This window comes from Coffea arabica, chromosome 7c, assembly GCF_036785885.1.
Source record: "Coffea arabica cultivar ET-39 chromosome 7c, Coffea Arabica ET-39 HiFi, whole genome shotgun sequence".
NCBI classification, from domain to species: domain Eukaryota; kingdom Viridiplantae; phylum Streptophyta; class Magnoliopsida; order Gentianales; family Rubiaceae; genus Coffea; species Coffea arabica.
In genome coordinates this window covers 16,062,434-16,088,518 of record NC_092322.1, presented here as the reverse complement: position 1 = coordinate 16,088,518, position 26,085 = coordinate 16,062,434, and the positions used below count along the sequence as shown (strand labels likewise).

General features: G+C 34.3%; 2 protein-coding genes across 2 annotated transcripts; both read right to left on the bottom strand.

Moving 5' to 3' along the window:
- Positions 1–11,985: 11,985 nt before the first annotated feature.
- LOC140010767 (uncharacterized) lies at positions 11,986–13,664 on the bottom strand. The gene is made up of 2 exons (XM_072058185.1): positions 12,916–13,664; positions 11,986–12,407 (listed from the first exon to the last, which is right to left on the bottom strand). The coding sequence occupies exons 1-2, from the start codon at positions 13,575–13,577 to the stop codon at positions 12,347–12,349; spliced, it is 723 nt and encodes a 240-aa protein (XP_071914286.1). The 5' UTR covers positions 13,578–13,664; the 3' UTR covers positions 11,986–12,346.
- Positions 13,665–22,740: 9,076 nt separating this feature from the next.
- On the bottom strand, positions 22,741–24,916 carry LOC113697855 (uncharacterized). The gene is made up of 2 exons (XM_027217449.2): positions 24,158–24,916; positions 22,741–23,063 (listed from the first exon to the last, which is right to left on the bottom strand). The coding sequence occupies exons 1-2, from the start codon at positions 24,772–24,774 to the stop codon at positions 22,970–22,972; spliced, it is 711 nt and encodes a 236-aa protein (XP_027073250.1). The 5' UTR covers positions 24,775–24,916; the 3' UTR covers positions 22,741–22,969.
- Between the last annotated feature and the right edge of the window lie 1,169 nt (positions 24,917–26,085).

Here is a 26,085-nt window from a genome sequence, read left to right as displayed (position 1 = left end):
GCATGTCAATTTATGATTCCTTATGTTCATATTAGTTTCCTTGACACCCTGCATTCTACTTCTACCTTAATATGGTATTATTTGGTTTTATGTTAGGCTCGCTTTTGTCTTGGTCTATCGTTTTCCTTGTTGACTACTATTTGTACATCAGTTCCTTGTTGATATTGAATTAACTAGTCTTTTGTTATCCTAGAACCACTATATGGAGAAGAAAAGGAGCAGGACTACTTGCAAACTTGCTTGAGGTATTGAAAAAGTTTCTGAAAATAACTCTATTCTTTTTATGCTTGTGATAGAAGACCAATTTTACTCGCTAAGAATATGTCTATTGTACTGTTGATATAGTTCCTTATGCTTGTTATGCCTGGATTTGCATTCAGAAGTATCTTTTTTTTTAATAAATAGTGACTTTATTTGATAAAATATAAGGAGGTCATACACGTAAAGCAAAAACAAAAGAGCACTACTGCTACCTTAACTTGCTATACTCTAACTCTACGAAAGCTTGGAATTCCCGACCGATCAAGAGCAAAGTCACCTCTCACCAAGCGAGGCAAATCACAAAATAAGTCATATGTTGAAGATATTCCTGAATCCACTCCAATGTTTGCAAGTCGGTCAGCTGGTTAATTCGCTTCCCGAAAGCAGTGTGACACCTCTCTAAAGAACCTTCTATCTTTTAGCAGTTCCTGTAAGTCCCCTCACAACTGCCATGGACACCGTGCTTTCCCTTGGGTGACCTGAATTAGTACCAAAGAGTCAGATTCTAAGTGCAAATCAGAATACCCACAGGCAATAGCCAGCCTAACACCATAAATCAGCGCTTTCAATTCAGCCTGCAAACTCATCATCTCCCCAAAGAAACACGAGTATCCCAAAAGAAATCTTCCTTCCAAACACCGAAGCATCCCCCCACCTCCACTCACACCCGGGTTACCTCTAGAACAACCATCTGAGTTCAGCTTGACCACATGTTGCACTGGACACCTCCATCGAACCACCAAGGTTTTGTAAACCCTTTGCAGATCAGCCACCATACCAAAAAAAACCGGCTAATCTTGTCCATTGGTAATGTTGCCTTTAAATTTAAGATGAAGAATGTCCCTAAGATCACCAAAAATTATCGCACAAACATGAACCATGAACAGTAGATGACCTTCAAACACAAATTTGTTCCACATCTTCCACAAATTCCAACAGATTAGAGACGACGGTAGGCGAAAATGATACTGGAGATACGGGTTCCGAGTAGGCTTCAACCACCAGCTAACCACCTTATGTCTTACCTAGAGAAAACCCTAAACCCTCCAATCACCCATTCAAAATACCCCCAAATTCTCTTTGCCAGCTTTCTAGTGCAGAAAATGTGATCAATAGACTCTTGACATGGTTGTAGACAGCAAAAACAACGAGAAGGACTGGGCCTAATATGCCAAGTTTATGCAACCTGTCCATCACCGGCAAACGGGATCCTATCAATCTTAACATGAAAAAAGAAATCTTTATTGGCAATCCTTGAAGCCAGAGCAACGAGTAGAGCTAGGAGCTATTTCCACCTTCTTGAGCAATCTAGTAGGCCGATGCTAATGAGAAGTCACCTGAATTACTTGGAACAAACCATGGTATCCACTTGGTCTAGAGAAGGAGGCGCAACACACAAAATCTGCCCCACTCATCGGCTAGGCACTACAGTGCTTAACCATTGTACATTCTAGTAGCCCTGTTCAACAAAATCGAAAATTGCACATTCCTGAAAAGTGTCCACTTGTCGACACAATGGACCTGTCCCCAACCAACTATCATGCCAAAAACTCACATTACCTCTAGCCAAAACCCAACTGACATGTTGCTCAGCAACACCTTGGATAGACACCATTTTTTTCCAAGTCCAAGAATCCCCGGGAGAAGCATCAGCAAAACAAGGATGAAGATTATGGCAATATTTACAGTGCAGGAACTCAGCCCCCAAAGATTGCCGCAGCCGGAAATGCCACCATAGTCTTATCGAGAAGGCATCAAACACATGCTTTGAGGATCTCAAACTCGCATCCCCCTGTCATACGATTTGCATAATTGGTCCCATTTTATCCAATGAAATCGTGACCCAACCTCTGAGGAGCTCCATAGAAAATTAGCAAAAATTTTATCCAATGTGCTAAAAATCGACTTGGGAGGGGTTGACGCAGCGAATGTATGAATAGGCATAGAAGACAACACACTCTTTATTAGAGCTAATTTACCACCATGCGAAGTAGTCTCTCTTTCCATGACAACACCTCACTCGTGACCGAGTCACAAACTCCCAAAAAGTAACATCTCTCCCGCTGCCTTACATATAAGGGGCAACCCAAATATTTAACCGGAAACTCCTTTGATTGAAACCCAGTTATTTTTGCAATAGAGCGTTTTTTGATCCCAGGAAAATTTAGATGAGACAAGACACAACTCTTTTGCTGGTTCACCTTTTGTCCTGACACTGAGACATAAGTGTCCAGAGCCTTTATAACCAACCGCACAGATCGCTTCAAACCACAAGAAAAGATAATAATATCATCCGTGTAAGCTAAATGAGTAACAGGCGGACAACCCAGCAAAACTCTAAAAGGCGTAAAATCCCGATTGCTAACCTAAGAGTTCAGAAGGCGAGAGAGAACTTCAGCACTAATCACAAAGAGCACTGATGATATCGGATCTCCTTGTCTCAATCCACGGCTAGATTTAAAGAATCCTTGAGGCGTACCATTAATTATTACTGAGAACCATACATTCGAAATAAGTCTCCATATCATATCAATCCACACTTCGATAAACCCAAACCTTCTTAACACTTGTAACAAAAAAGGCCAAGAGACTCTATCATAGGCTTTGGCCATAGCAAGCTTTTGTACTACATTTCCCCCTCTATTCTTCCGATGAATATCAAACACCAACTCCTGGCCAACAGAAAATTGTCAAAAATTTGCCTACGCTTAACAGAGCCACTCTGCTGAGGAGAAATAATACTTGGCAGCACCTTTGACAAACGAACAGTTAGGGTTTTTGAAATGACTTTATTGACAAAGTTGCAGAGACTTATGGGTCGAAATTGGCTAAAGTCTTGGGGTGAGTTTACCTTCGGAAATAGTACAATCAATGTCGAAGCAACACTTTTCGACAGCTCATGACGCATTCAGAAGTATGTAAACATAAATATGTGAATTGTGCAAGAATGATCTACTTAGATAAATACATGGATTGCTTTTGTCAACATATGGAAAACGTAGTTCTTAAGGGGCAAATTGGATGAGATAGATTGATTTAATGAGGATCCAGAGGTCGTGTTGGTCACAGTAAGTGTACAAATCTGCACAAACAAGTCCTTTGACATTGTTCTTAGCTGAGTTTTAGCTCTTTTTCTTATCTCAAGTGTTTTGTCTAGAACATAGGCCAATAAAAAGGCTTCAGCAGATAGTAACAAACAAAGGGGATTTACCTTTCAATTACTGTATTTTGTTTCAAGACGTCTTTAAGTTTTTTCTTGTCTAATTGCTGGTACTCTCTTAGCATAAATAAATAACTGGATATTGCCTTCATATACTGATGATCATGTACTATTTTCTACCTTCTTTGAATGCATTCCTAGACCCTAATGCAAACGAATCTTTCTAGTTATTGTGTATTGAACCTCCTTATGACTTTTATAGCCACGATCCTCACTAAATTTGCTACTTGCTTGACAAGAATTGTGCTTGTGTTGAACTTAGTGTTGCTAAAAACCCGAGAATCCATGCTTGTAGCGATATAGCGTGGCTTGCTTCACGTTTTTTTATTGTGCATGGTAAAATTTATAAAGCAAACATAGATGCGTGTGAAACTCCAATATTGTGAAGTTTATTGTCTATAAGGAAGTTGTGTGGTCCTCAGATTGTATTTCTTTAGTAGATGGTGGAGCACATCTTTTATCTTAGAAGTCTGCTTATTCTTCTTCTTAAATTCTCCTCCTCCCACCTTGGAATTTTATTGTATATAGTTCTATTGGGTACTGGGTATAGGTTACTTTCCCAAATTTGGAAGTGAATTTTAGTGAATGTAGTTCTATTGGGTATTGAAGAATGGTTATGACCATATTTTTGTGTTATTTCAAGATTTTGAGATATGAAAATATTTTTGAGAGATGTATGATGAAGTTGTGCTTTTGAAGACAAGCATTTCTTGGGATATATGACACATCTCGTCATTGGAATGAACTATATTAAATGATAAAGTTTGTAGAATTTGACTAAAATAGTGTATGATACTTTATTCTAGTGTACTGTGGAACTTTAATTTTGTTATGATATTCGATTTTAGTATATTTGAGTAGGATAAATATTGTACCCAAAAAAAATTGATTTTTGGCCTTTATATTAGTGACTTTTTTGCGACACAAGTTTATGTCGCATAACATTGTGGACATTTTTGGCGGCGCTTTTTTTTTGCTGCAAGTAGAGTGGCGACACTCAAACTAGCGTTGCAAAAAGTTATGCAAATACATTCGGCACGTCCCCGAATTGCGTTGTCTTTTTTTGTAACGGCTACTTTTGTGACACAATTGAATTCTGTCACTTTTGTGCCGCTAAAAGGTTTTTGCGACACTTTTCTGACTTTTTGTGGCACAATTCTGGCGTAACAATAAGCCTGTTTTCTTGTAATTTCGATTGAATTATATACCTAACATTAAGATAGTTTTGTTTTGTATATCCTTATAGTGAGTTACCATTTACAGCTATAGCACGTAAGAGTCCTTTTCCTTCAAGAAAGAAGGTGCGACAACTAGCTGGTAGAATTTGTTAAAAAGTTTTTGAGAGTGTTCTTCCATTGTTAATTAATGTTTAATCAGAGCATCAAAGGTAAGAAAGCGGACTATTTTTGTTTTTACAATAAATAAGTGCTATATAACAAAATTGAACCTCTAAATGAAAAAAACTAATTAATTTTTGCAATTTGAGTAACCACGATTAAAATATTTTTATTAAATATGTGCTACATCTCCATACTTTTGTCTTTGAATTCCAACCTTTTATTTATGAATAATATTGTAAATAGTTTTGCAATACTTACAATAAACTTATATTTAGGACTATGAAAAGGCATTTGTGACCTGAAGTTTTCTTCTCTCTCCTTAAGTTAGCTTTTAAATATTACTAATTGTTACGGAGAAATCGAATGGTAGCTAAGTGATAATTTTGAAAGTTCAAGAGAGCTGTCACAAATGTCAGGGGAGATTTCTGAATATGTTTTCATCATTTTACATTCTCATCTATTATGCATTACTTTCTCTTTTGCAGACCGATATGATACTGGGGATGAAAACAATATTTATTCAAAATCAACTACACTAGTAAACAAATCAATCATGCAATTGAAGGTATAGTAAGCTAGAGCATTGCCAATTAAAAACACACGAGTGCTTTTTTAAGGGAGATGTGAAGGCAAAAATGGGAGGAATTGCCCAAAGTGACAGATGTCATCTAAGGATGTTCAACAGTTAAAAACATTCAAGATGATAAGGTTAAAGAGTAGTATTGTATTTTTTTTAAAAATAATATCGTTATGAGATTTTGACTAGTCATGAGAGTTTGTATTATTGAATTCAGGGATTTGCAGATCATACTTTGAAAGGATGTGTGTAGTTCCTTTTATAGTTTATATCAAATCAACTAGCGATGTAAAAGAGTCGAGTCGACTCAAACTTCGGTTTAATCGAATTAAATCTCAACATAATTTTACGAAACTTGAACTCAAACTCAACGAGATCAAAATGTCAAGTTCAAACTCGAGGTCGACTCAAATTTGAGTCGAGCTCGAGCTTAAAAAAAATAAAAAATAATTATTTTATTTTTAAAAAATAAATAAAATAATAAATTTTCTTAACAAATAATAAAATATTAACAATACATATGTAATTTGACTATTAAATAAAAATAATAAAAAAATATATATATATAATCGAGCTCGAACCGGTTCGCGAACTAACGAACTTAGTATTTTTGAGCTTGAATTCGAGTTCGAGTTTGATTTGGTTAGCTCGAACTGAGTCGAGCTCGGACTCGAGTCGCTTGCGATCGACTTGTGAGTAGTTTGATTCATTTGCAGTCCCAAAGCCAACTACCAAGGTGCCCAATTGTATATGATTACAAAGAAACTCTACAAGAAATGACAGGTCTGAAATTAGATTGATCATTGTTATAAGCTTTATATTGGATTTCTTTTGTGATATAAGATGTGTTGGCATCTGAAACTAAACTTAGATATTTCTAAATTATTTTTGGTAGTTTTCAAATCAATAGTCGAGTAAGTAGCTAGCTTACGAAGTAAATGAAATAAAATAGGCACATAACTTTCTAGATTTTATAGTCTTAATTGCTTAACTATTCATAACTGTATCAGTCGCTCGAGTATTTGTTGAGTGTGTTTTTATATCCCACATCGGAACTTTTATAAAGAAGTGTCTCCTTTTGATGGTTATAAATATAGTGGAGTTAAGTGATTTTAATTGTGCTAAGGGCATCAGCCCAAGTGCCATGTGCACCAATCCAAGAGAGTTTTGAGGGGCCCACGCCCCAGTGTGAGAGGAGTTTTGGTTTTGCATCAAGCCAAAAGACCAAGTTATGGGCCTTTGGGCTATTAAGCATTTAGTGCTATTTAGGATCTTTTGTATTTTTAGTTTTAGGTGCATTTTGGACTCGGGAATTATTTTCTAAGTTTTTGTACCCCCTCTTTTGTACTCTCTTTCTGTTGTAGTAAATCTGCTACCCCATCACCCGTGGACGTAGGTCAATTAGACCGAACCATGTAAATTTTGTGTTTTTTTGTTTGATTTATTTGTTTTGTTATTGTCATTATTGAATTGCAAAAAATTCTATTATTCTCATTTATCAATTTCTTAAAACTAGACCTAACAATATTAAATGTAGATTGTGGTCGAACCATCAATTTTCAAATTTATTTTTTTAGTAGTATAAGTGTGAAGGCTCAAATCTAGAACTTTTCATTTACACTTCCTCTTCTTGAGCTACCCAGCCCATTCCTCCTATTGTCAAAGTTATCTTAATTGCTTTCATCAAATTAAATGTATTAGGATGAGCATAGCTCATTGCTCTCAAGGAAATCCCTACCCTTTTTCTTTGCTAGTTATGTGATTAGATGCATTTTTTAAAATTGTTTTTGTCTAGTAGGAGAGGGGTGAGGTTTAAGAAGTGGAGAGGAAAAAAAAATTTGAATATAAACTCTCTAATTCTTGTAACCTCAACTGTAGCCACTATACCAAGATCTCTTTGGTGATTAAAGGCATAGCTTTTGAATTTTACCGTTTCTTTTATTTCTTTGTCCTAATCTCTTTTTCTTCCCCTAATAAATTTTAGGATGCTCCTATCCATGGCAAATTAAAGCTTGGGACTTTCTGTTCTGCAATTTGCTACAGTGCCAATCACCACTTTTGGCAGCCACCTCTTGGTAAGAAAAAGTAATAAACCCATTTGGTATTTATTAACACATTTAAATATATTTGCTAATAATTATTACCTTCTCTTACATTTATATACTTTCTCTATTTAATCTTATACATTCTCTCTTGTATTTATTTACTTTACCTAAATAATGTTACATTTCTAAAAATATGACACCCAAAATATATTTTAACAAGTATTCAATGAGCACCTGTTAGACAAACTCATAAATAGTTTATCTAGGCCTTTGAATTTTTTATGGTAAGATAATTTATCTATTGCTTAAAGCCAACAAAAAAATTCATGAAGTTCATACTAAACAAAATGCCATAACCCGTAGAGCACAAAACCGACAAAAGTCCATGTAAATTAAGAAAAGAACCATGAAACCACAATATATAAAAAAAACATATATGGGAGTACTATACACATGTCACATAATGCAAAGTTCAAATAAAAATAAAAAAGTATAAAGTAATGATTTTTTTCTTCATATGGGCAGCTATGTTGGCAAGTTGGGCCAAAAGCATAGTTATTAAATCCGGTCCGACCCGACAATTCAACCGGTCAATCTGACGAACCGTCCATGAAATCAGGCCGATTTTGTAATTGGATTGTTTGTGCAAGAGAACCGTTAACTTTTCAACGGACCAACAGTTCAACCGGCCAATTTGGTTGAACTAGACGATTTTCTAAGGAACCCGGTTTTGGGTAAAAAATGTTTAGCAAATGTTGCTGCGATGCTGATTCGAACCTCGATTGTCAAATACAAGGACTAAGCGCGCTTGCAACAAGCCCATCAGCTCATTTGGTGCTTGTTTGCCCCTTCTATATTATATATTAGAGTTTCATTCTTTTTTTGTTTGGAATCTTTTAATAAAATTTTATTATTCCCTAAATTCTATAAATTATGAAATGGATTTTAAAAAATAACATATTACACAATTCATTTTTAAGACAAATATTATTCTTAATAACCTTTTGCACTTAAAATTCGTAAATAAACTAGATAATTACACTTCGATAAAATGTTATACTTGAAGTTTGGTGGATTATTAATTAAATTTAGGTTTTGTTAATTCTTATAAGAATTAATGATTATATAATAAATTGGACTAATTGAGTATTTACTATAACATAGTTTCAACCATATAAAAAATTATAAAACATAATATTTAAATATATGTAGTGACCCACCATTGAACCACTCACCCACAGGTTGAACTAGTAACCCGTTGACCCACCTCTTTCACCGGGTTCCTCTCTGGGTTGGGTTTAATAACTATGACCAAAAGTCCTGAATGCAACATTCTATGTGTGTGTGTGTGTGTGTGTATATATATATATAAGCAGGTACTTTTGCATTGTCGTGCCAATTTGATCTAGTGATACATAAAAAAAAAAAATCTTTTAAAGGTTAACTGTATAGAGTGTTATATTGCTATAAATTTTCTCCTTGAACAAAACATGCAAAAACACGTCTTTGGATTGTCACAAAACCTTACTGATTATAGCATAGAAAGGCAATAGGGGGCTAAATAAAGAAAAAAGAAAATTGGATATAAAGAATAATTACTTACCCCCCTTAATTAAATAAGCAAACTCTAAAACGCTATCATGGAACTCTACTTGCCAAAGTTTCAACAGCCAAAATTTTAAGTTACAAGATTTATTTGAATAAGAAGAGGAATTCAAATCTTATTAAGGGAAAGGAAAAGCTCCTTATCACCTCACCAACTATTCTAAACTCTCCACCATTAATAGACATTAATGGATAGTGACTTATCTAGAAAATTAATTAGTACTTGATCATTGAATGCATTTGTTAAAACATTGCAAGTCTAAAATATAGATTCAAATAGAATATCATACTGCTTTTATCCTTTACTTCCGATTTGGGAAGTTTGATGTGCTTTTGGCAGGAGGACTTCCTCTTTTATTTGGTCTGCAACTCTGCATTACTCCGGGCTTCACTGATTTGCAAGTTGAAGTGGACTCATCATCACTTTTTCAGTTAATTAGTTCCAATGGTCCATATAAATGGCATCTTTGTAACACTATGCTACAGATTCAAGCGACTTTGCATGGCTTCAAGGGCTCTATTGTTCATGTTTATCGACAGGTGAATTCCGTTGCTGATGCTTTAGCAAATTTGAACCAGAGTGATGAATGTATTTTCAATTCGGTTGATCATATTCCTTCTAGGGTTGGAGCTTTAGTCAATCTTGACGGCATTAATATGCCTTATATTAGATTTCAAAACGAAGGGAGCAGTACTATATTGGAGGTCAGGTTGAGCTCTGCTTCCTTATTTTGTATTCTTCATCTTTTTTAATAAATAAAAATAGAGTTGACATCCTTCCCTCCTATATGAAATTTATCAAAAGGAAAAAACCCTAAGGTTCAAACAAGTTAAGTTATAAAATAGAGAGCCATACTGATTTTGTTCCTCTCATGGGCAATATTGCAAGAATAATTCTCAAAGTCAGTACTATGTAAATGGCCCCAACAATAAGTAGAAGTACATTCATGTTTGGGAAAATAAGGAAGTCGTAAAGTTTACAGTTAGGGTATTATACGAAAGAAACATAAATCACAAAATTTCTCAAGCAAACTCCCACATTTACACGACCGGAGTCTATATTTGAAACGGTAAGAAGAAATAGGACATTTTACTTAAAAAATAACTACTCACTTTTAGAAATTTTCCCTCAAAGCTTCCAAAAAAAAAAAAAGAAACTATAAAAACACAACTATATAATCAAGAAATTACTATTAAGGCATTAGAAATATTGCTAGAATTTTGCATAGTAAATTTAAAATACGTGGTACCTTTATTGGAAATAGATTTGGATGGTAGATTATTCTATGCATCATATATATATATATATATATATATGATTAATTACACTTACCTTCTCTAAGATTTGGCCAAAAAAATCTACCCTTTGATCAAATTACAGTCAAACTCTTTGAATGGTAAAGCGTTTATGAAATGCCCGCTTCACATTATTAGCTGTAAAAAACTTATGCTTGTATCAGGAAAATATATGTTTGAAATGACCGAATTTTCCTTTTGCAATTTGAGCTAATCACACATAGCTCCCCTGAAGTTTGTCCAGATATCAAAATAAATCTTATAATTTGTCTAACTTATAGCCCAGCACCTTAAACGGTTAAATATTTGTGAAATAAACTGATGTGGAATATCGAGCCCCCCTGGATTCAGGATCTGATAGGACCATTAATAAAGATATCCGAGAAGGCTGTTTTTTTTAGTATGATTAATTACTTTCTAAGTAGCTTCTAACTTTGTTCTCGTGTTTATTTTTGGTAACTTTCATAATTTAGTGTTTAGTCGTTTATAGCAGTTTCATGTTCGTTAAGTAGTTCTTCCATTTATTGTTTCCCCGTTCCTTCTGCATCTCTACTAAAATCTATAATTTGGCCTAGTTGTAATGGCTCATTATCTTTGACATATTTTGACATATTAAACACTTTCTATTGTTGATTTTATCAATGTTTCTTGAGAGCATTCATTGGTATCAGCTGATATCTGAGCATGTTTTTTCTGAGATGGTCAACGAACGTAAGGGCTTTTCTAACTCCAACGATGGAGCCAGGGACTTTGCTACAAACGCTTCATTGCAAGAACTCTCTAATTGTATGGATCTACACATGGATCGTTTGGAAGTAATTATTAAAAATCTGGTGCAGCAATTGAACTTGCAAGGCAGACTGGATCGCGAAGGAAGGAGAGTTGTCCAAGATTTGTTAAGTTTTTTTTTTTTTTTTTAAATCTTGTTTGAGTGTTGATTGTATATCACTCTTGATTCCTTTCTAAAAGAAGGTCATAGGTAACAAAATTTGAAAACATCCACTTTGTCAACTGAAGTGATAGCTAACAAAAGTTTTAATCTAATTTCTCAAAATTCCTAATAATTTTAATTCTTCTTTCCTACCATTTTTTTTCGTCTCCCTATGTGTTATGATTAATGTAACCAAAACCCTTGTAATATTTCATCATTAGCAGCAGTGTTTTGGTCACAGGTTTAGTTGCTTTAGCCACCATTACTATAATATACTATGAAAAACATTTTTCTATGTTTATATGAAATTAATCAAATTTCATTCTTGAAATAGAATACAATATTAATTTTAATCCAACTGTAAACATTAAGTTTTGTTTTCTTGGATACAGAAACACCATTTAGAGAAAAAAAAATATACACCTTTGCTACTAACCGTTCAGTATTTGCCTCTCTCTCCTGGCAGAAAGGGATTTAAAATGCTATCTACTTTGAAGCTTTCCTTGTTTGTCTGTGTTTCTTGTAGAGAATCTTTTCAAAGAGTTGATTTGTGATTATGGAAGGAAAGAATTCAGCAACGTTCGTCACAGTTTTTCTCTGTTGGAGATGAGATCAGGAGTCTTACTATTACATGTTACTTTCTTAATTCTGAATTCTATATATATATATTCATGTTTTTTGATTCAATTCTAGAAGTGCTAGCTGTGCCCTCAAAAGGAAAAGATAAATGCTGGGAATATACACAATGCATGCAACAATTAACAATCTTACTGGGCATTTTAATGCCATAGCTACTGCATTGTTCACATTTTCCCTAAACTGAGGTTCCATAATTCATCTCATGCTTGCATGAATGTCCATATCTGCATTCTGAATCTCTTACCAAATGTAAACCACATAAATTGGACAAATGGAGTGTTTATCGTGTAATGTCGTATATCATGATTTGGTAAGCCCTTTTTGTCTGACAATATGCTTCAGCAGTTCTTTTTTTTTTGTCCTCAGAAGTGGAGAGGTGAGATTTAAGAAGTTGTGGACGTACTATCCATATAGCTGTGATGCTGTTTCTGCCTAGAAGAAGAGACACCCCCTTTGTGTTGGTGGCTTGCATGTTCCACTGCAGAAGGACCACCTACCAGGAAAAATGAACGCTTTTAGCATAACTGCTTTACACAGCTCTACTATGTTTTTTTTTTTAACACAAAAGTTTTAGTATATGCATTTGAGAATAAATTTGTAATTTTTTACCTGCAATAAAAAAGTATTTTTTTATAATTTATGAAAAATAATCCGTACTCCATTACAAATTTCTTAAAACTTACACATTACTTGCGAATTTCCACGGTTCCTACTCCCTTTTTTGCAAATTTTCCAGATCTTTTTACCTGGTCTAGAAAAGAATCACCTATAGTTACAATTCTAGAATTCCTAAACATCAGCAGTAAACACCATGTTTCTCGAAATATAACGTCTGAATTGATTCAAAACTCCGGAGAACAGATTTACGCGTTTAAGCACTTCTATTGTTGAGTTGGCTTTGATGAGATAGTTTCTGTTGCATGAGATGACCAAATGCTCATAGTTTCTGTTCCCAAAAGTGTCTGTTACACACACATAAGAACCAGAGCTGAGAAATTTACCTGGTTTTCCTGCTCTTTGAGCTACTTTTGCTGTTGGTATTATTCATCTTTTGGTGAGTACTGTCTGTGCTAGTCGAGTCTATATCTGAACTTGCCATCCTTGAAGGTGTTGTCGTGGTAATTATTTTTGCCATCTTGGAACCTAGAAAAACTGGAACAAAAACTTTTAATAGTAAACGTTCACTATCCGTGCTAAAATCCCTTGATATTTTCTTCTGTTTGGAGTTTCTGTTTTTTTGCTCCTGTTTAACTTTGCTCTTGCAGCTTCCACCATCTTCCTTTCCAACTTCCTCCTGTCCGGGCTCTTCCATATTTTGCTCTTCTCTAATAAAATCTTTAAAGGACAGCTCTTCATATGGAGACTGACACTCCTTCATCTCCATGAGCACCTGTTCACCATCTGCAGTAGCTTCTGATCCCTCCTGAGAAGATAAATACCTGCATTGGTTGCTAGATGACAGGAAAGGAGGAGATCCACAAACAAAATCCTTTGGAGCCGTCGCACTCGTCCATCGAGGCAGCGAGGAAGTGGCGGGATCATCTATAAGCTCATTCTCCGAGTCGAAATCTAGTTCATCGTTTCCTTCACAACCACATTTACAATTATCTGTTGATGGTTGCTCATCCTGCAAACGAACCTGATGAATTCTCTTCATCTGCATTCGCGATCAGACTGGCAGATGAGATGGAGAGCACAAAGGTAGCTCATCATTTCCTAACTTGATTGTTCTTTGAAAGAGAAGGGTGGGTTGGGGGGGGGGGGGTGGGAAGAGGAGTGGAAGGAGGAGAACCAGGAGCAGGGTATAGATATAGAATCTTCGGGTTTGATCCTGGGGTGTCAGAGGTAGGAGACAAATGCACTTTTGCCGTCTGGAGAAAAAATAAATAAATTGCCTTCCTTGCTTTTAATAGGGGATTTCTTTAGTAGCACTGGAATTATTTAAATTATTTTTCCTCAAGAAGAGTTTCTGGAACCTCAGACTTAGTCAATATAAATCACTTTTTTTTAAGACTCTAGCGTATGTAATGAAGTCTGAAGTTTCACCTGGCAAGCTGATTTCAGAAATAGCATCTGCCTTCAAAGGTTTTTTTTTTTTTTTTTATAATTGTTTTCTGTTTTTGGGTGGTTGGTTCAATTAAGAATTATCTAATTCATGTACTGGAATTTGTATCTAATGTAAATGCATAACACATCAAACGAGCATTAGAACAAAAACTTAACTCTCTGTTTATACACATTTTCTGCTGACTAATTCCTTTCCCCCTCACTTTCTAAAAGACAAATGATTTCCAGTTTGCAAAACCTAATTTTTCAAATATTATTAAAATTTTTAAAAAGTACTTTAAAAGGTACTCTAAAAAGTAGAAGTGGCAAAATGGATATATGGTTGATAAATGGTTTTAGTTAAATGGATTGTGGATCAAATTGATCCAATCCAATTAAAACCATTTAATAAATGGATCTAAATGGATGTTATTTAAATGGATAGTGTAAACCATGATCCATCCATTTATCCATTTACTCTCCCAAATCCTAAATTTAAGATCAAAATGTTTTTTTTCAAAAAATACAGATCCCCAAAGTTCTATCCTTAAATCACCTAAAACCTTTTGGTAATAACAAATGCTTGTACTACTACTCTATTTCAGTTCTTCATAAAATTAGTTTAATTCCAAGAAAATTTAACTGTTGTGGTCAATTTAACCTTTCGTCATTACTTTAAGTATCATTTTGTAAAGTAATGAACAATTAAGAACTTGGCTATATTTTTATAACTTTTGAATGAATTGAATACGGCTTTACAGTGAAAAAAAGTTTACGTTTCCAATTTTTTGCACTCCTGTTCAAGAGTGATGTCTTGAATAAAAGTGGAGTTCTAATAAGAAATCTTATGTTATTTGACAAGTAAAATATTTGCATCACATGTGCACGTAGTACCTAAAAATGTATGAAACTCATTATACCATTGATATACCAGCTACCTTATATTACTTAGTAAATTAGGTGTCTTTTGTTTTTTGGATAGTTGAGTTGGGTGATAAGGGGAGAGGGATTGCAAGTATGAGGATTTGGAAAAAAAAAAAAAAAAGGTGTCATTTACATATCTTAACCAATGTTGTGGGAACACTCGTTAGAAAATTTTTTTTTTTTATAAATAAAAGAATTAAAAAAATAAAAATTATTTTGACACTGCATGATGCATTCTCGCTTTTTCTTTACTTCAGAATATAAATGTTTGCAATCATTACTACATGAGAGTTTAATTTAAAAAAAACAAGAGTAGAGACTAAAATATAATTTTGAAAATGATGGAAGAAGTCTAGGAACTAGAAGCAAATAAAATGCAATTAATGTTATTGGCAACTTGGCATGTGAGGAAGTTATGAAGGAAAGAATAGGTGGTCCCACAAAATTAATTTGACATATGATGAAGTTATGAAGAAAAGAATAGATGGTCCCACAAGATTTTATCTCACATTTTTATAAATGTGTTTTCTATTTTTTAAGTTAAATGGATGTATATGGATAAGATGGATAATCCATTTAAATCCACTAACATAATTGGATTTAAATGGTTATCCATTTAAAACCATTGAATTTATATGGATCATCCAAATCCATTTAAGGTTGGTTTATATGGATGGATTAGTGGATATGAATCCATTTTGCCACTTCTACTAAAAAGTAATCTAAATTTTTTTAATATTTAAAAAATATTCCAAAATATATTTTAAAAACTCTTCTACTCTTAAATAGCCCAAAATATTTTCTAAAAATATCAAACTCTGTTACAGTAAAATTTTTCAAAAACATCCCAAAAAACAACTAATCCAAACGGACCCAATTGGATAATTTGTGATAAGAAGCCTTGTATCAGGTGCTGATTGGAGAAATAAGAGTTCAATAAACAGACAAGCAGCATATATAGTTATTATTGTGGCATTATCCTATGAAATCTATACTTCTTCGAGTAGTTGAAACCAATCTAACAACAAATAAAAAATAGTTTCGCTGCCAGCTGATTTTTGTTCTTTGCATTGAGCTTTATGTATGTGGCTTCAGTCATATTTGATAAACTATTTCGCTTTATGACAATTCAACCTTAAAAAAAAAAAAAAAAAAAAGAACAAGGACAAATCAAAAACATATGGGCACAATTATTTTATTTTATGCCAAGTGAATTTTAGTTTACTTGGTCATTTCGCCAGAGTACACATAATTCTTCGGACAAAGACAATGGTTTAGGTAATTCATCGACAACTTAAATATATTTAGTAAGTTCTAATAATTCGAGATTTTTGCATGTCACGTTAAAGAGTTTTTTTTTTTTTTTTTGCATGTTACATCAAATCTGACTTGGTCATTGGACATATTGTTTGTACTATTATAGCAAGCCAATAAAACAAATCATGTATTGTATTGTTTTATTCTCTATTATCTTATGAACAATTCTATCTTAATTAATAATCTTTGGATCACCAGTTTGAGTTAGAAATACGAAAAACATCTAAAAAGTCTCCAATGCCTAACTCAGTTGGAAGGAACCATTAGCAATGTAACTGTGAGGTCTAGGACCTGCCGGCCTATCTCCCTATGTAACAGGGAAAACATAAAACAAATTGGGTTTGAAAAGAAAAAGATAGCAAAAGTAGTATCATTTTTGGTTATAGCAAGCGATGATTAGGGAGGTTTGGATTTTGATCACTATGGTAGCAGGCAGCTTCTTGGTGAATCTGTTGCCCTAGAAGGTAAGAAAATGTTGTAAGAAATGTTTGTAATTGTAGTTTGGTCAGATCAAATGTTGTTGGTCTCGATAACTTTATGCATGTAAAAAGATGTTGTACCAAGTGATTCTGCTAATATACTTCTTCAGGATCCAGTGCATAAACTGCACTACTGTTTCCTCATTAATTAAGAGCTCTTTATGAAAGTAAACTAACGTTTACTGTTTTTCTATTGAAAGAAAAAAAAAATTATTTGCTACGATCTTAAATATTCAAGATTTTGGGAGTCGAATCTAATTGAAAAGTGATTGTTCTTAGTGTACTTGGAAATTTGGACGAGTTTTTATCGAGCCAAAAAAATTTTAAATTCAATCAACTTTATTTTAAGTTGATTAAAGAGTAATATGCTGAGATGTTGTACAAATGTCTCCTTCGACCGAATGAACTTTCTTTTAATTTGATTAAAGAGTAATGTGCGTAGGGACTCAGTCAAGTGGATAATGCCTTAGCTTTTGGTATCTAGTTATCACACGGAATCTATTGCAGTTAGTATTCTATTTTTGTATTTTTGTGGTTTTGGAAGTTTTATTGATATGTGACCGCCAGCCCACAAAGCTGTCTTATGTAGTCATTTTGTCAAATGTTACCTTTATGTATGGATAAGTATGGACAGCACCAAGGCCCTAAAAATCAATTTTGTATGTCAAGCTTCATATATCAATGGGACAATTTCATAAAACTCCTCTTAAGTTTATGACAATTTCACATAGTTCGACACAAGTTTTAAAATTTTGGAAAATTTCGTATGACCGCAGCACTGACATTTTTTGAACTTTCATAAATATCATTTACTTCCACTGTTACTCAAATGGGACACAATGTTAATATGAATAATGGCAAATTGACTCATCTACCATCACTCCTTATTGTTGTTGGCAAATTTGTTTGAGAAAAAAAATAGGGCCTCTTCGAAATTACTCGCTTTTTATGGGAGTTGAACCATCAAACAAAATGTCATTGCAAGTTTGGTGCTAATATAGGGACTTGTGGGGTGATTGTTGTTAGGAAATAGTAATAACTATAATTATAGAAAATGTTTTTGGCGTGAAGATTCACTTTCCTTAAGGAAATTTGCCTCCACTATTCTACTACTGGTTTGCGGCAATTCTCTCCAAAAATAACAAAGCCAACTAGAATTTTCACATAGCAGTATGCAGAAATTTTTCCAAGAACTGTTTAGAGAATATTAGTTTGAAAGAAGTAGAAGAATAGTAAACTAGAAGTAAAAGTGACTTTTTTTTATATCTGGACATCCTTATTTATAACGTTCAGATACCCTAAAAGAAATGTCATGTCTTTTGAAAGCATATTTCTTACTAAATAGGCATCTTTTTAAAATGAATGGATAATTAACGGACATTTAAGAGTTGCATCATTAGACACGAGATAATATAATTCATGAGTTTTAAGAGTTGCATCATTAGACACAAGACAAACTCTTAAATCTCCTTCTCCCTTAAATGCCAATCGTTTGACCATTAAACTTATATTCTAATTCAACAATCAACACGATAAATGTATGTGTAACTTTGAAATTTCCCTTCAAAATTACTCACCATTCAAATGTATTTGAATAGGTGTACACCTGATTTTAAATCTCTTTCATTTTTCACACACTTTCAATGTGAATTCATCACTAACTATTTCCTACAATTATACATACCTAACATAGAGATGGTTTTTGTCCTATATATACTTAGAGTGTTGTGGGCTCTCATCGAGACCTTTGAGCTAAGACCTTTTTTTTTCTCCCCAGTAAAAAGGTGCGACAGCTGGTGGAAACTTAAAATTATGTGATAGGTTTTTTTTTTGCGTAAAGAAAAGTTTGGCTGGATCACCACCATATATCAAAACATACCTCCAGAATTATAGATCATTTACCGAAGTTATTACAGATTACTTATCAACATAGACTCAGTGGCGGAGCTAGGAATTACAATTAGGGGGTGCGAGTCTCTGTTATTTGGACAAAGTTCAAATAACTTTCAAACATTATTATTTGGGTCCTTATGAGGGGGTAAAGTGAAATTTTTTATCAATATTTTGGGGGGGCAAAACAATATAAGAAAAATTTTTTTTACTTAGAAATTTTTTTATAACAATTGGAGGGGGGGCAAAGTGAAATTTTTTTATCAATATTTGGGGGGGCAAAACAATATAAAAAAAAAATTTTACTTAGAAATTTTTTTTTTAACAATTGGAGGGGGGGGGCGGTTGCCCCCCCTGGCCCCCCCCCCCCCTTCCCTCCGCCCCTGCATAGACTCACATCAAATAGTGGGATTCAAATACACGATATTTTGTGAGGAAGTGGTTTGTTCTTACCAATTAAGCCAACTTGTATTGGCAATGTGATAGACTTTTGATCTTGGAGTACTGATTCTGAAGTTGGAATATATCACAAGAAACACTGTAAAAACAATTTTATATACATAGCAATGTTTAGCCACAAAAGAAATTAGGATAGAAGATGAACACATGATAAAACGATTTCTACACGTCTTCGAGTCATCAGCCCTTGACTTCCTATGCTTGGTGAAAGCCTGGGCCAGGTTTCTAAAGCTCACACTAACTGCACCAGCTGAGGCATATCTTATGATGATATCCACGACTTCTGGCTTCAAAATCTCTTCCTTGTTTGATGCGTTGCAGAGATAATACAAAGCTCCAAGAGCAAAGTTCACCTGCCATATTGAGGTTTGTTTGCAGTAATGAGCAAGTAGCCAGACACTTGCTCAAAGTTTGCTGGATTAGCAACAATCCTCTCTTTTGTCACTGGATAATGACCAAATTAGGTACAGATGTTCACAGTTAGATACCACAGAAATTTGAGATCACAAACCCTACGATTGAAATCAGGATGAATAGGGTTATTAGTAGATATTTTATCTCATGATGGAGAATACCAATTACTAATAGATATCATACATCACAGGTCAGGATATGCCAACAAAAATCATATCCTTAGTTAGCAATATAAGAAGGTATGAGGCCTAAAAAGATGAACTTCATCAATCCCTTTCACCCAGTAATCTTGGAGTATGTTAACGTAAACCCTGTTTGTCAGAATAGCTTCCCATATTCCTCATCAACATGAATCATTTCATACTCCCTGATAGCCGTTATCACCATCCGGCCGGGTTGTGGCAACTGTGGCATTCCATTTTGAGCTTTCAACCTTTGAGGACATTGGCTCAAAATCAAGCATCCACCTTTAACCTGTTAGCTATGGCTGTTAGACCTTAATGCCAACCAATCCCTGGCAGTAAGGCATTCGTCCAAAAACTTTGGTTTCAGACCCTTGTTCACCTATGCATATTTCCCCTCAAAAGAAAAGGTTGCAGTCTACACTCACACAACAGTTAAAGGCAAGAAATCGACCGTCGATACGTTCCACGGATCAAAGGATGTAGTTTAGCAGTCACACAGCTTCTATGAAAGAAGGGATCTGGGCATCCCATTACAAGCTCCATATCAGCTAAGCAAAAACTTGAATTCTATTTGATCAGCAATGGACTATAAAAGCCGTAGTATATATTCTTGTGTTCAACTAATATCATTGCATTATAACCCTGTTAGTACTAGCTGATGTCAAGACTAATTATTAATCAAATGCCTTGGCCTCATAAACGCTATACAAAAGAAGCAAGTAAATATGCTTAAACAAGAACTGGACAAAGCATGCCTTCATCAGTAGCATTCTGAAACTAACTCGCCAATTTCTGAAAGCAAACAAAGAAAACAATAGATGCTAACTATCAACTGCTACTAATGAATGTTCCCAAACAATCGAATTAAGCAGATAAAAATCCAAAAGAAATACATTTCTCAAGTACATTTACGCATTTATAACCATTTTGGAGAAGGAAAAGTTGGATATTTCTGACAGCAATTATTTATAGCTGAAGGAAATTTACCCGGGGAGTTCCATATTTTCCAGTCCGCTCTTCTTGCCTTCGACTATTCGTAAACATGTCAGCTGCAAAATGTTTCAAGAAATCATTCAAACAAACAAACAAATAATTCCAATTTCGACAATCGAACAATTTTAACAAGAAATCAATACGCTAGTCAGGACAAGGCTGGCCCAGTTAAAATCCAAATAAATACGTCGACATGCAACCCAACCCAAATAGTATCAAGAAAGATTCATAGAGCCATAAAAGCCCAGAACCATCAAAAAATATTTCTTGAATGAATATTGACAATTGATTTTAACAAGGAAATATTATTCACCTCTAGAATATTGATCAGAAAAAGCATTATTGTATTGCTCAACTGGCTTGCCTCTGTCCTCTGAGGCAAGGAATAAGATCCCAATGACTGATTCGGAGCTTCTATCATTTTTATTTTTGCTGATGGGCTAGGACTAGGACCAGGACTTAAATTTGGCCCATCATTTGCCCAATTGGATTTTTGGTTTTGGGAATTTAGTAAGGTAAATCCGTATACAGCTCAGGAATCGGAATTACGCGAAATGATACCCATACATGTTGTATGTTAATTGTTTAACCTCTATAGCCATGACTCAATGGGATATGTAACAAGAAGCCCTTGTGTAGTCTAGATACTAGAATCATTGCACTCTTACTAGCAAGTACATTTAGAGATTGCTTTCTTCGTCAACACATCTTTTGGGGTTTTTGAAGTCAATCTTTTAGTTATATTTTCTCTTGAGTGAGTGATATATTTTATACCACTATTTTCTAAAGTTTGAAAGTGCTAGAAAATTGCTCTAGACACGCATCACAATCAGTTAAAACATATATATGGCATGAACACTTTTTTACTATATCATATTATTATCATTATAAGTTGGGTCAGCCCATAAATTTGGGTGCTACAGTCGGTATCAAAACAAATTTCGTGTGATTTCTGTGCGAAATGAGTTTGGACTCGAGTGATATTATGGTTTCAACCATGCAAGAGTACGTAAAAAGTTACGTTCCACATTCAATGGAGCAACCTCTAGAACCTCCAAGACTAAATGTTGCATCGGACAGGGGTCATCTTTAGAGTCTGAGCATGATCAAGTACAATTTTGGATTATGATGGGCGTTACAAGACGCAAAGGTTTTTAAGTGAGGATTGATTGTAATATCCCACATTGGTGTGATACAGTGAAAACCATATGTACATATGCTTAAACTCATGAGTTACTATATAACTTGAGTTAATCATTTTGAAACTATAGAGGGCATTATATCGCATTACATCCTTTGCCATTCTTAAGGTTATAAATATAATTTAATTTAATCTAAAAATCAATTTAAGGCAAATTCATTTAAAATATTGACATTTCCTCCAAAAATTTTCAACATCCAATTTCAATTAGATCTTATAAAACATAAATTAGAGCCTTTTTAACATCATCGAACTTTCCAATGTGGGATTCACAACACCACATGGCTAACTATTTCGGACATAAACTAACACCATTAAATATTGCTGTCTGTCGGAACTGTAACAATTGCATAGACCTTTTTGGACCAACAGTTACATAGTCCTATTCCGATTAGGGAGTAGGATTCCGAGAGTTATATTTTTGCATATGCAAATTATTGGGAGGGTAGGACTTTATATCTTTCATTAAAAGCTGGATTGATATCCCACCCTGTAGATTGAGTTTGCCCAAAAAAAATAAAAAGAAAAAGGAACCGTGAAACTTAAACCGTCACGTCTACATTTGTTTGGACAGGGGCAAGGAACAATTGCAAAAGCAACCATTGCTGAAGGTTTTGTACAAAATGCACAGTATTTAACTCTGTATACATACGGTGTAATTCATTTTCAACAATGTGTAATTATAGAATAAAATTTTATGAATCTCACACATGATGTGAAAAAACGATGTATAAAATATAATCTATATCTTACATTCTTTTTTTGGCTAAATCTTAGCCATGAATCTTCAGTAACGGTGACCGTTCCTGCCCCTCCTCCCATTTGTTTAACATGATCTGTGGTGGCATATGACCACCCAAAAATTTCTTGTCTCTAGCCTATTTAATAATTTGTGTACTAGCAATTGACAGTCATATATCTACATTGCCAATTACTCGCTGAAATAACATTGATGCAACCCACATATTACTTCCCTAGCTAATGCTAGTGCAACATATAAATTACAGCACTTGACTCTAATTCCAATGTGCTTAAAGCGCAGAAGTTTTATACATTTGACGCACACGTTCGGTGCAAATCAAAGCAAATTATTACCACTTGACCGTACAGGAATTAGACTCAATTATGTAATGCTAATACACATCTTCTAATTGTCCATCAAACAGGAATCTTTGGGTCTCCGTTTGGAGCTTGTCCTGCTGAATAACTGCCAACAAGATACGTAGGTTGTCTCAACATCCCTGCACAATAAATCCAAGTTTAGGAATTTGTTTAATGATGATATTACATTCTCAAGTTTGCCATTTCATAAAATACTCCCCGTGTCCTAGTCCCATTCATGACCTCCTACTTTTTGGTTTTTGGTCAACCAATATCGTGTGTTGATATGCATATATCTTCAAGAAATATGACTACACCATATTAAAGTTTTCATGGAGCACCACCCAAAGAATATTTCAATTTTTCAAAAAAGTTAAACTATATATATATATATATATATGGCTTTGAAATTTAACAAATTTTAACGAGAAAAGTGACAAAATTAATGAGATGGAGGGAGTTTTAACACTTTCGTGTGCAATTGCTAGCTCTAAAATGTATAGATGAAAATTTTCTAAACCCCCCCCCATTCAAAAATTCCAATGTACATCACTAATAGACATAATTTGAAGTTCTGTAAATTTGGACACTCAAAATTTGAAGTTTAACCTGGTAATATTATAAACTCTCTCTCAAAATCCATGATGCTGGAATTTTCTTTTCTCGATTGTCTGTTTGATACATATTTGATAGCTCATTTGCTAGAGAATATTGGTTTGCCAAATATTACTCATATCTTGAAAGACTATCAACAAGTGTTTTACCTTTTTTTTTGAGTCAACAAGTGTTATAATTGTGTTTGTCCACACTTTGCCCCTTTTTTACCCCCCCCCCCCCAACCGCTCATGACATTATTCTCATTCTCAACTATTAGGCACAGGATTCAAACGTTGAATTTAGAGATGGAAAGACTTTAAAAACTCTCCTTTGACCAATTGTAGTGGCTGTCTATGCTTTTATTTTTATATTCGTTGGGCAAATTGCAGCTCTATTAATTCCTGATATTGCAAGGCAATATCGCTGATCCTTAAGTTTCAAATAGTTAGGACAGTTCATTCTTCTTTTTTCCAAAATTGTACTGTTTCAAATATCTAATGGGATGCTAAGAATTAAATTCACAAAAGCATATAGTACTAAATTACTTGAAACTAGAATTCATGGGACTGACCAATCGCCAATATATACACTAGGAAGTAGGAAGTACGGAATAAGTTGAATATGAATTGAAATTTACCTGCCTTTGCTGATGCTATCACATTTCTTTCTATCCCTTTTCTCTGAAAATGCCATCCTTTTCTTGCACCGATCCTTAGCCATTAGTTTCTCAGATCCATCAAATGACGGAGATGAAATAATCCTTGAGGAACTTCTTTTCTTGACTGCCTTTGCCTTCAAAGCAAGAGGAACTGGGATGAATATCTTTAACAAGAAAACTCTGCTGTTCATGCTAGTGATTACAGTTTTATCCTTTTTCGAATTGACTTCATAAGGCTTATGGACTAAAGGTTTATCCGCGACCATCGTCTCCTTTCGTGCTTCTTTTTCCAGGTTTTGCTGCTCATCTACAATGTCTCTGAGGGTCAATTCATAGGATGACTCGGGCATGTTCTCCATCAGGTCCATGAGCACCTTTCTACCATCTTCGATTGCTCGATATCTTGAGGAGGGTGGAGAAGATGTACTACAATCGTTGGAGAGCAAATGAGAAGCCTCATTGTCAGAATCTGTGGACGATCTACTCATCCAGTACGGTATAGAATTTGATGTCCAATAACCATCTGCATGGAATTTTTGAGTTTGGAACTCTAGATTATCATTTGAAGGAGAGTCAAGACAAATTCTCCCGTTCATCGTACCTCCCTCTAGTACTAAATCATTCAAAGATTTTCTTGAGTCAAAGTATCAATCCTTAGCTGGTAATTTTAGAGAGACAGCAAGATGGGAAAGAAGATCAATTGGGCTTCAAGAATCGAATTCTGGTTCTAGGAAGAGAACTATATATGTGTGTGTGTGTGTGTGTAAAAGTTTATTTCCTGTTAATGTGGGTTTTTTGTGTGGCTAAAAGGAGATGCAAACAGCACCGGTTTGGCGTGTACGTTGGGTTTGTTGGACTAATTTACTCTTTAGAGCAATTTGTCAATTCTTGTTTCTAGATGGTCATTGCCCTTTTGAAATGGCAATTGGCAACCATCTACATTTGTTTTCTTCATCCAAAATTTTCTTCTTCTGAGTGGATTTCTTTACCATTTAGTCAATTTGGTATTAATTTGTGTTGACCACGAATGTTTGAATTAATAAGGGATTAGATTATAGTACTCTTTGAAAAGATTGGGAATCAATAATTGAGGATTTCAAACAGGTTGATAATAGCGTTAGAAGTCCAAATGAACTACCGGACTATTTTATTACTTTGAGTAACTTTTCTTAGACGTCCATTTTAAGTATTCATGATATATAACAGATCATGTGTTGAGATTAGACTATTGAGCCAGAGGTCTTAAAAATATCTTTCTATTGAACCAGGCGTTGAGATCATGTGTTTATAGGCTATTTGATCAATCTTGCATGCAACTTGGAATTTTGTGGATTGACCTTTTCTTTGTGTATAGTAAGTATACGTGAACACATATCAATCAATTAGAAAATTGAAGTTCAAATTCTTTTCTTTCTTGTAAAATTCAAGCTTTTTCCTTCAGAATCCAATTGAACCTTCAAATACAGGCCTTTAGATTTGCCAATATTTTAAAAGCCAACTTTGTTTATGTGCATGTATCTGTGAATATTACAATATATACAAGTAATAAGCTATGAATAAAACCAGGTTTCCATTGGAAATTGAATTCTAACAAGTAATTAACACGAAACAAAATAACTTGGCTTAAACTATGTAATAAAACTAGAACCAATAAACAACACTCAAATTTGGCTTTTAACAAATAACACGAAACGAAGAATTTGGCTTAACCTGTGTAATAAACTAGCATTTAGGAATGTACAACTATATATGGATCATGAAACATAAAACGTTACCATTTGTCTCAAATGGTCAATGGTTGCATGGTCTATTTCATATATTTACACTCCATTGAAGCAACTATATATATGCAAACCACATATTAATTAAGTTTTCTAGTAATTCCAAATATATCTTGCACTAGCTAC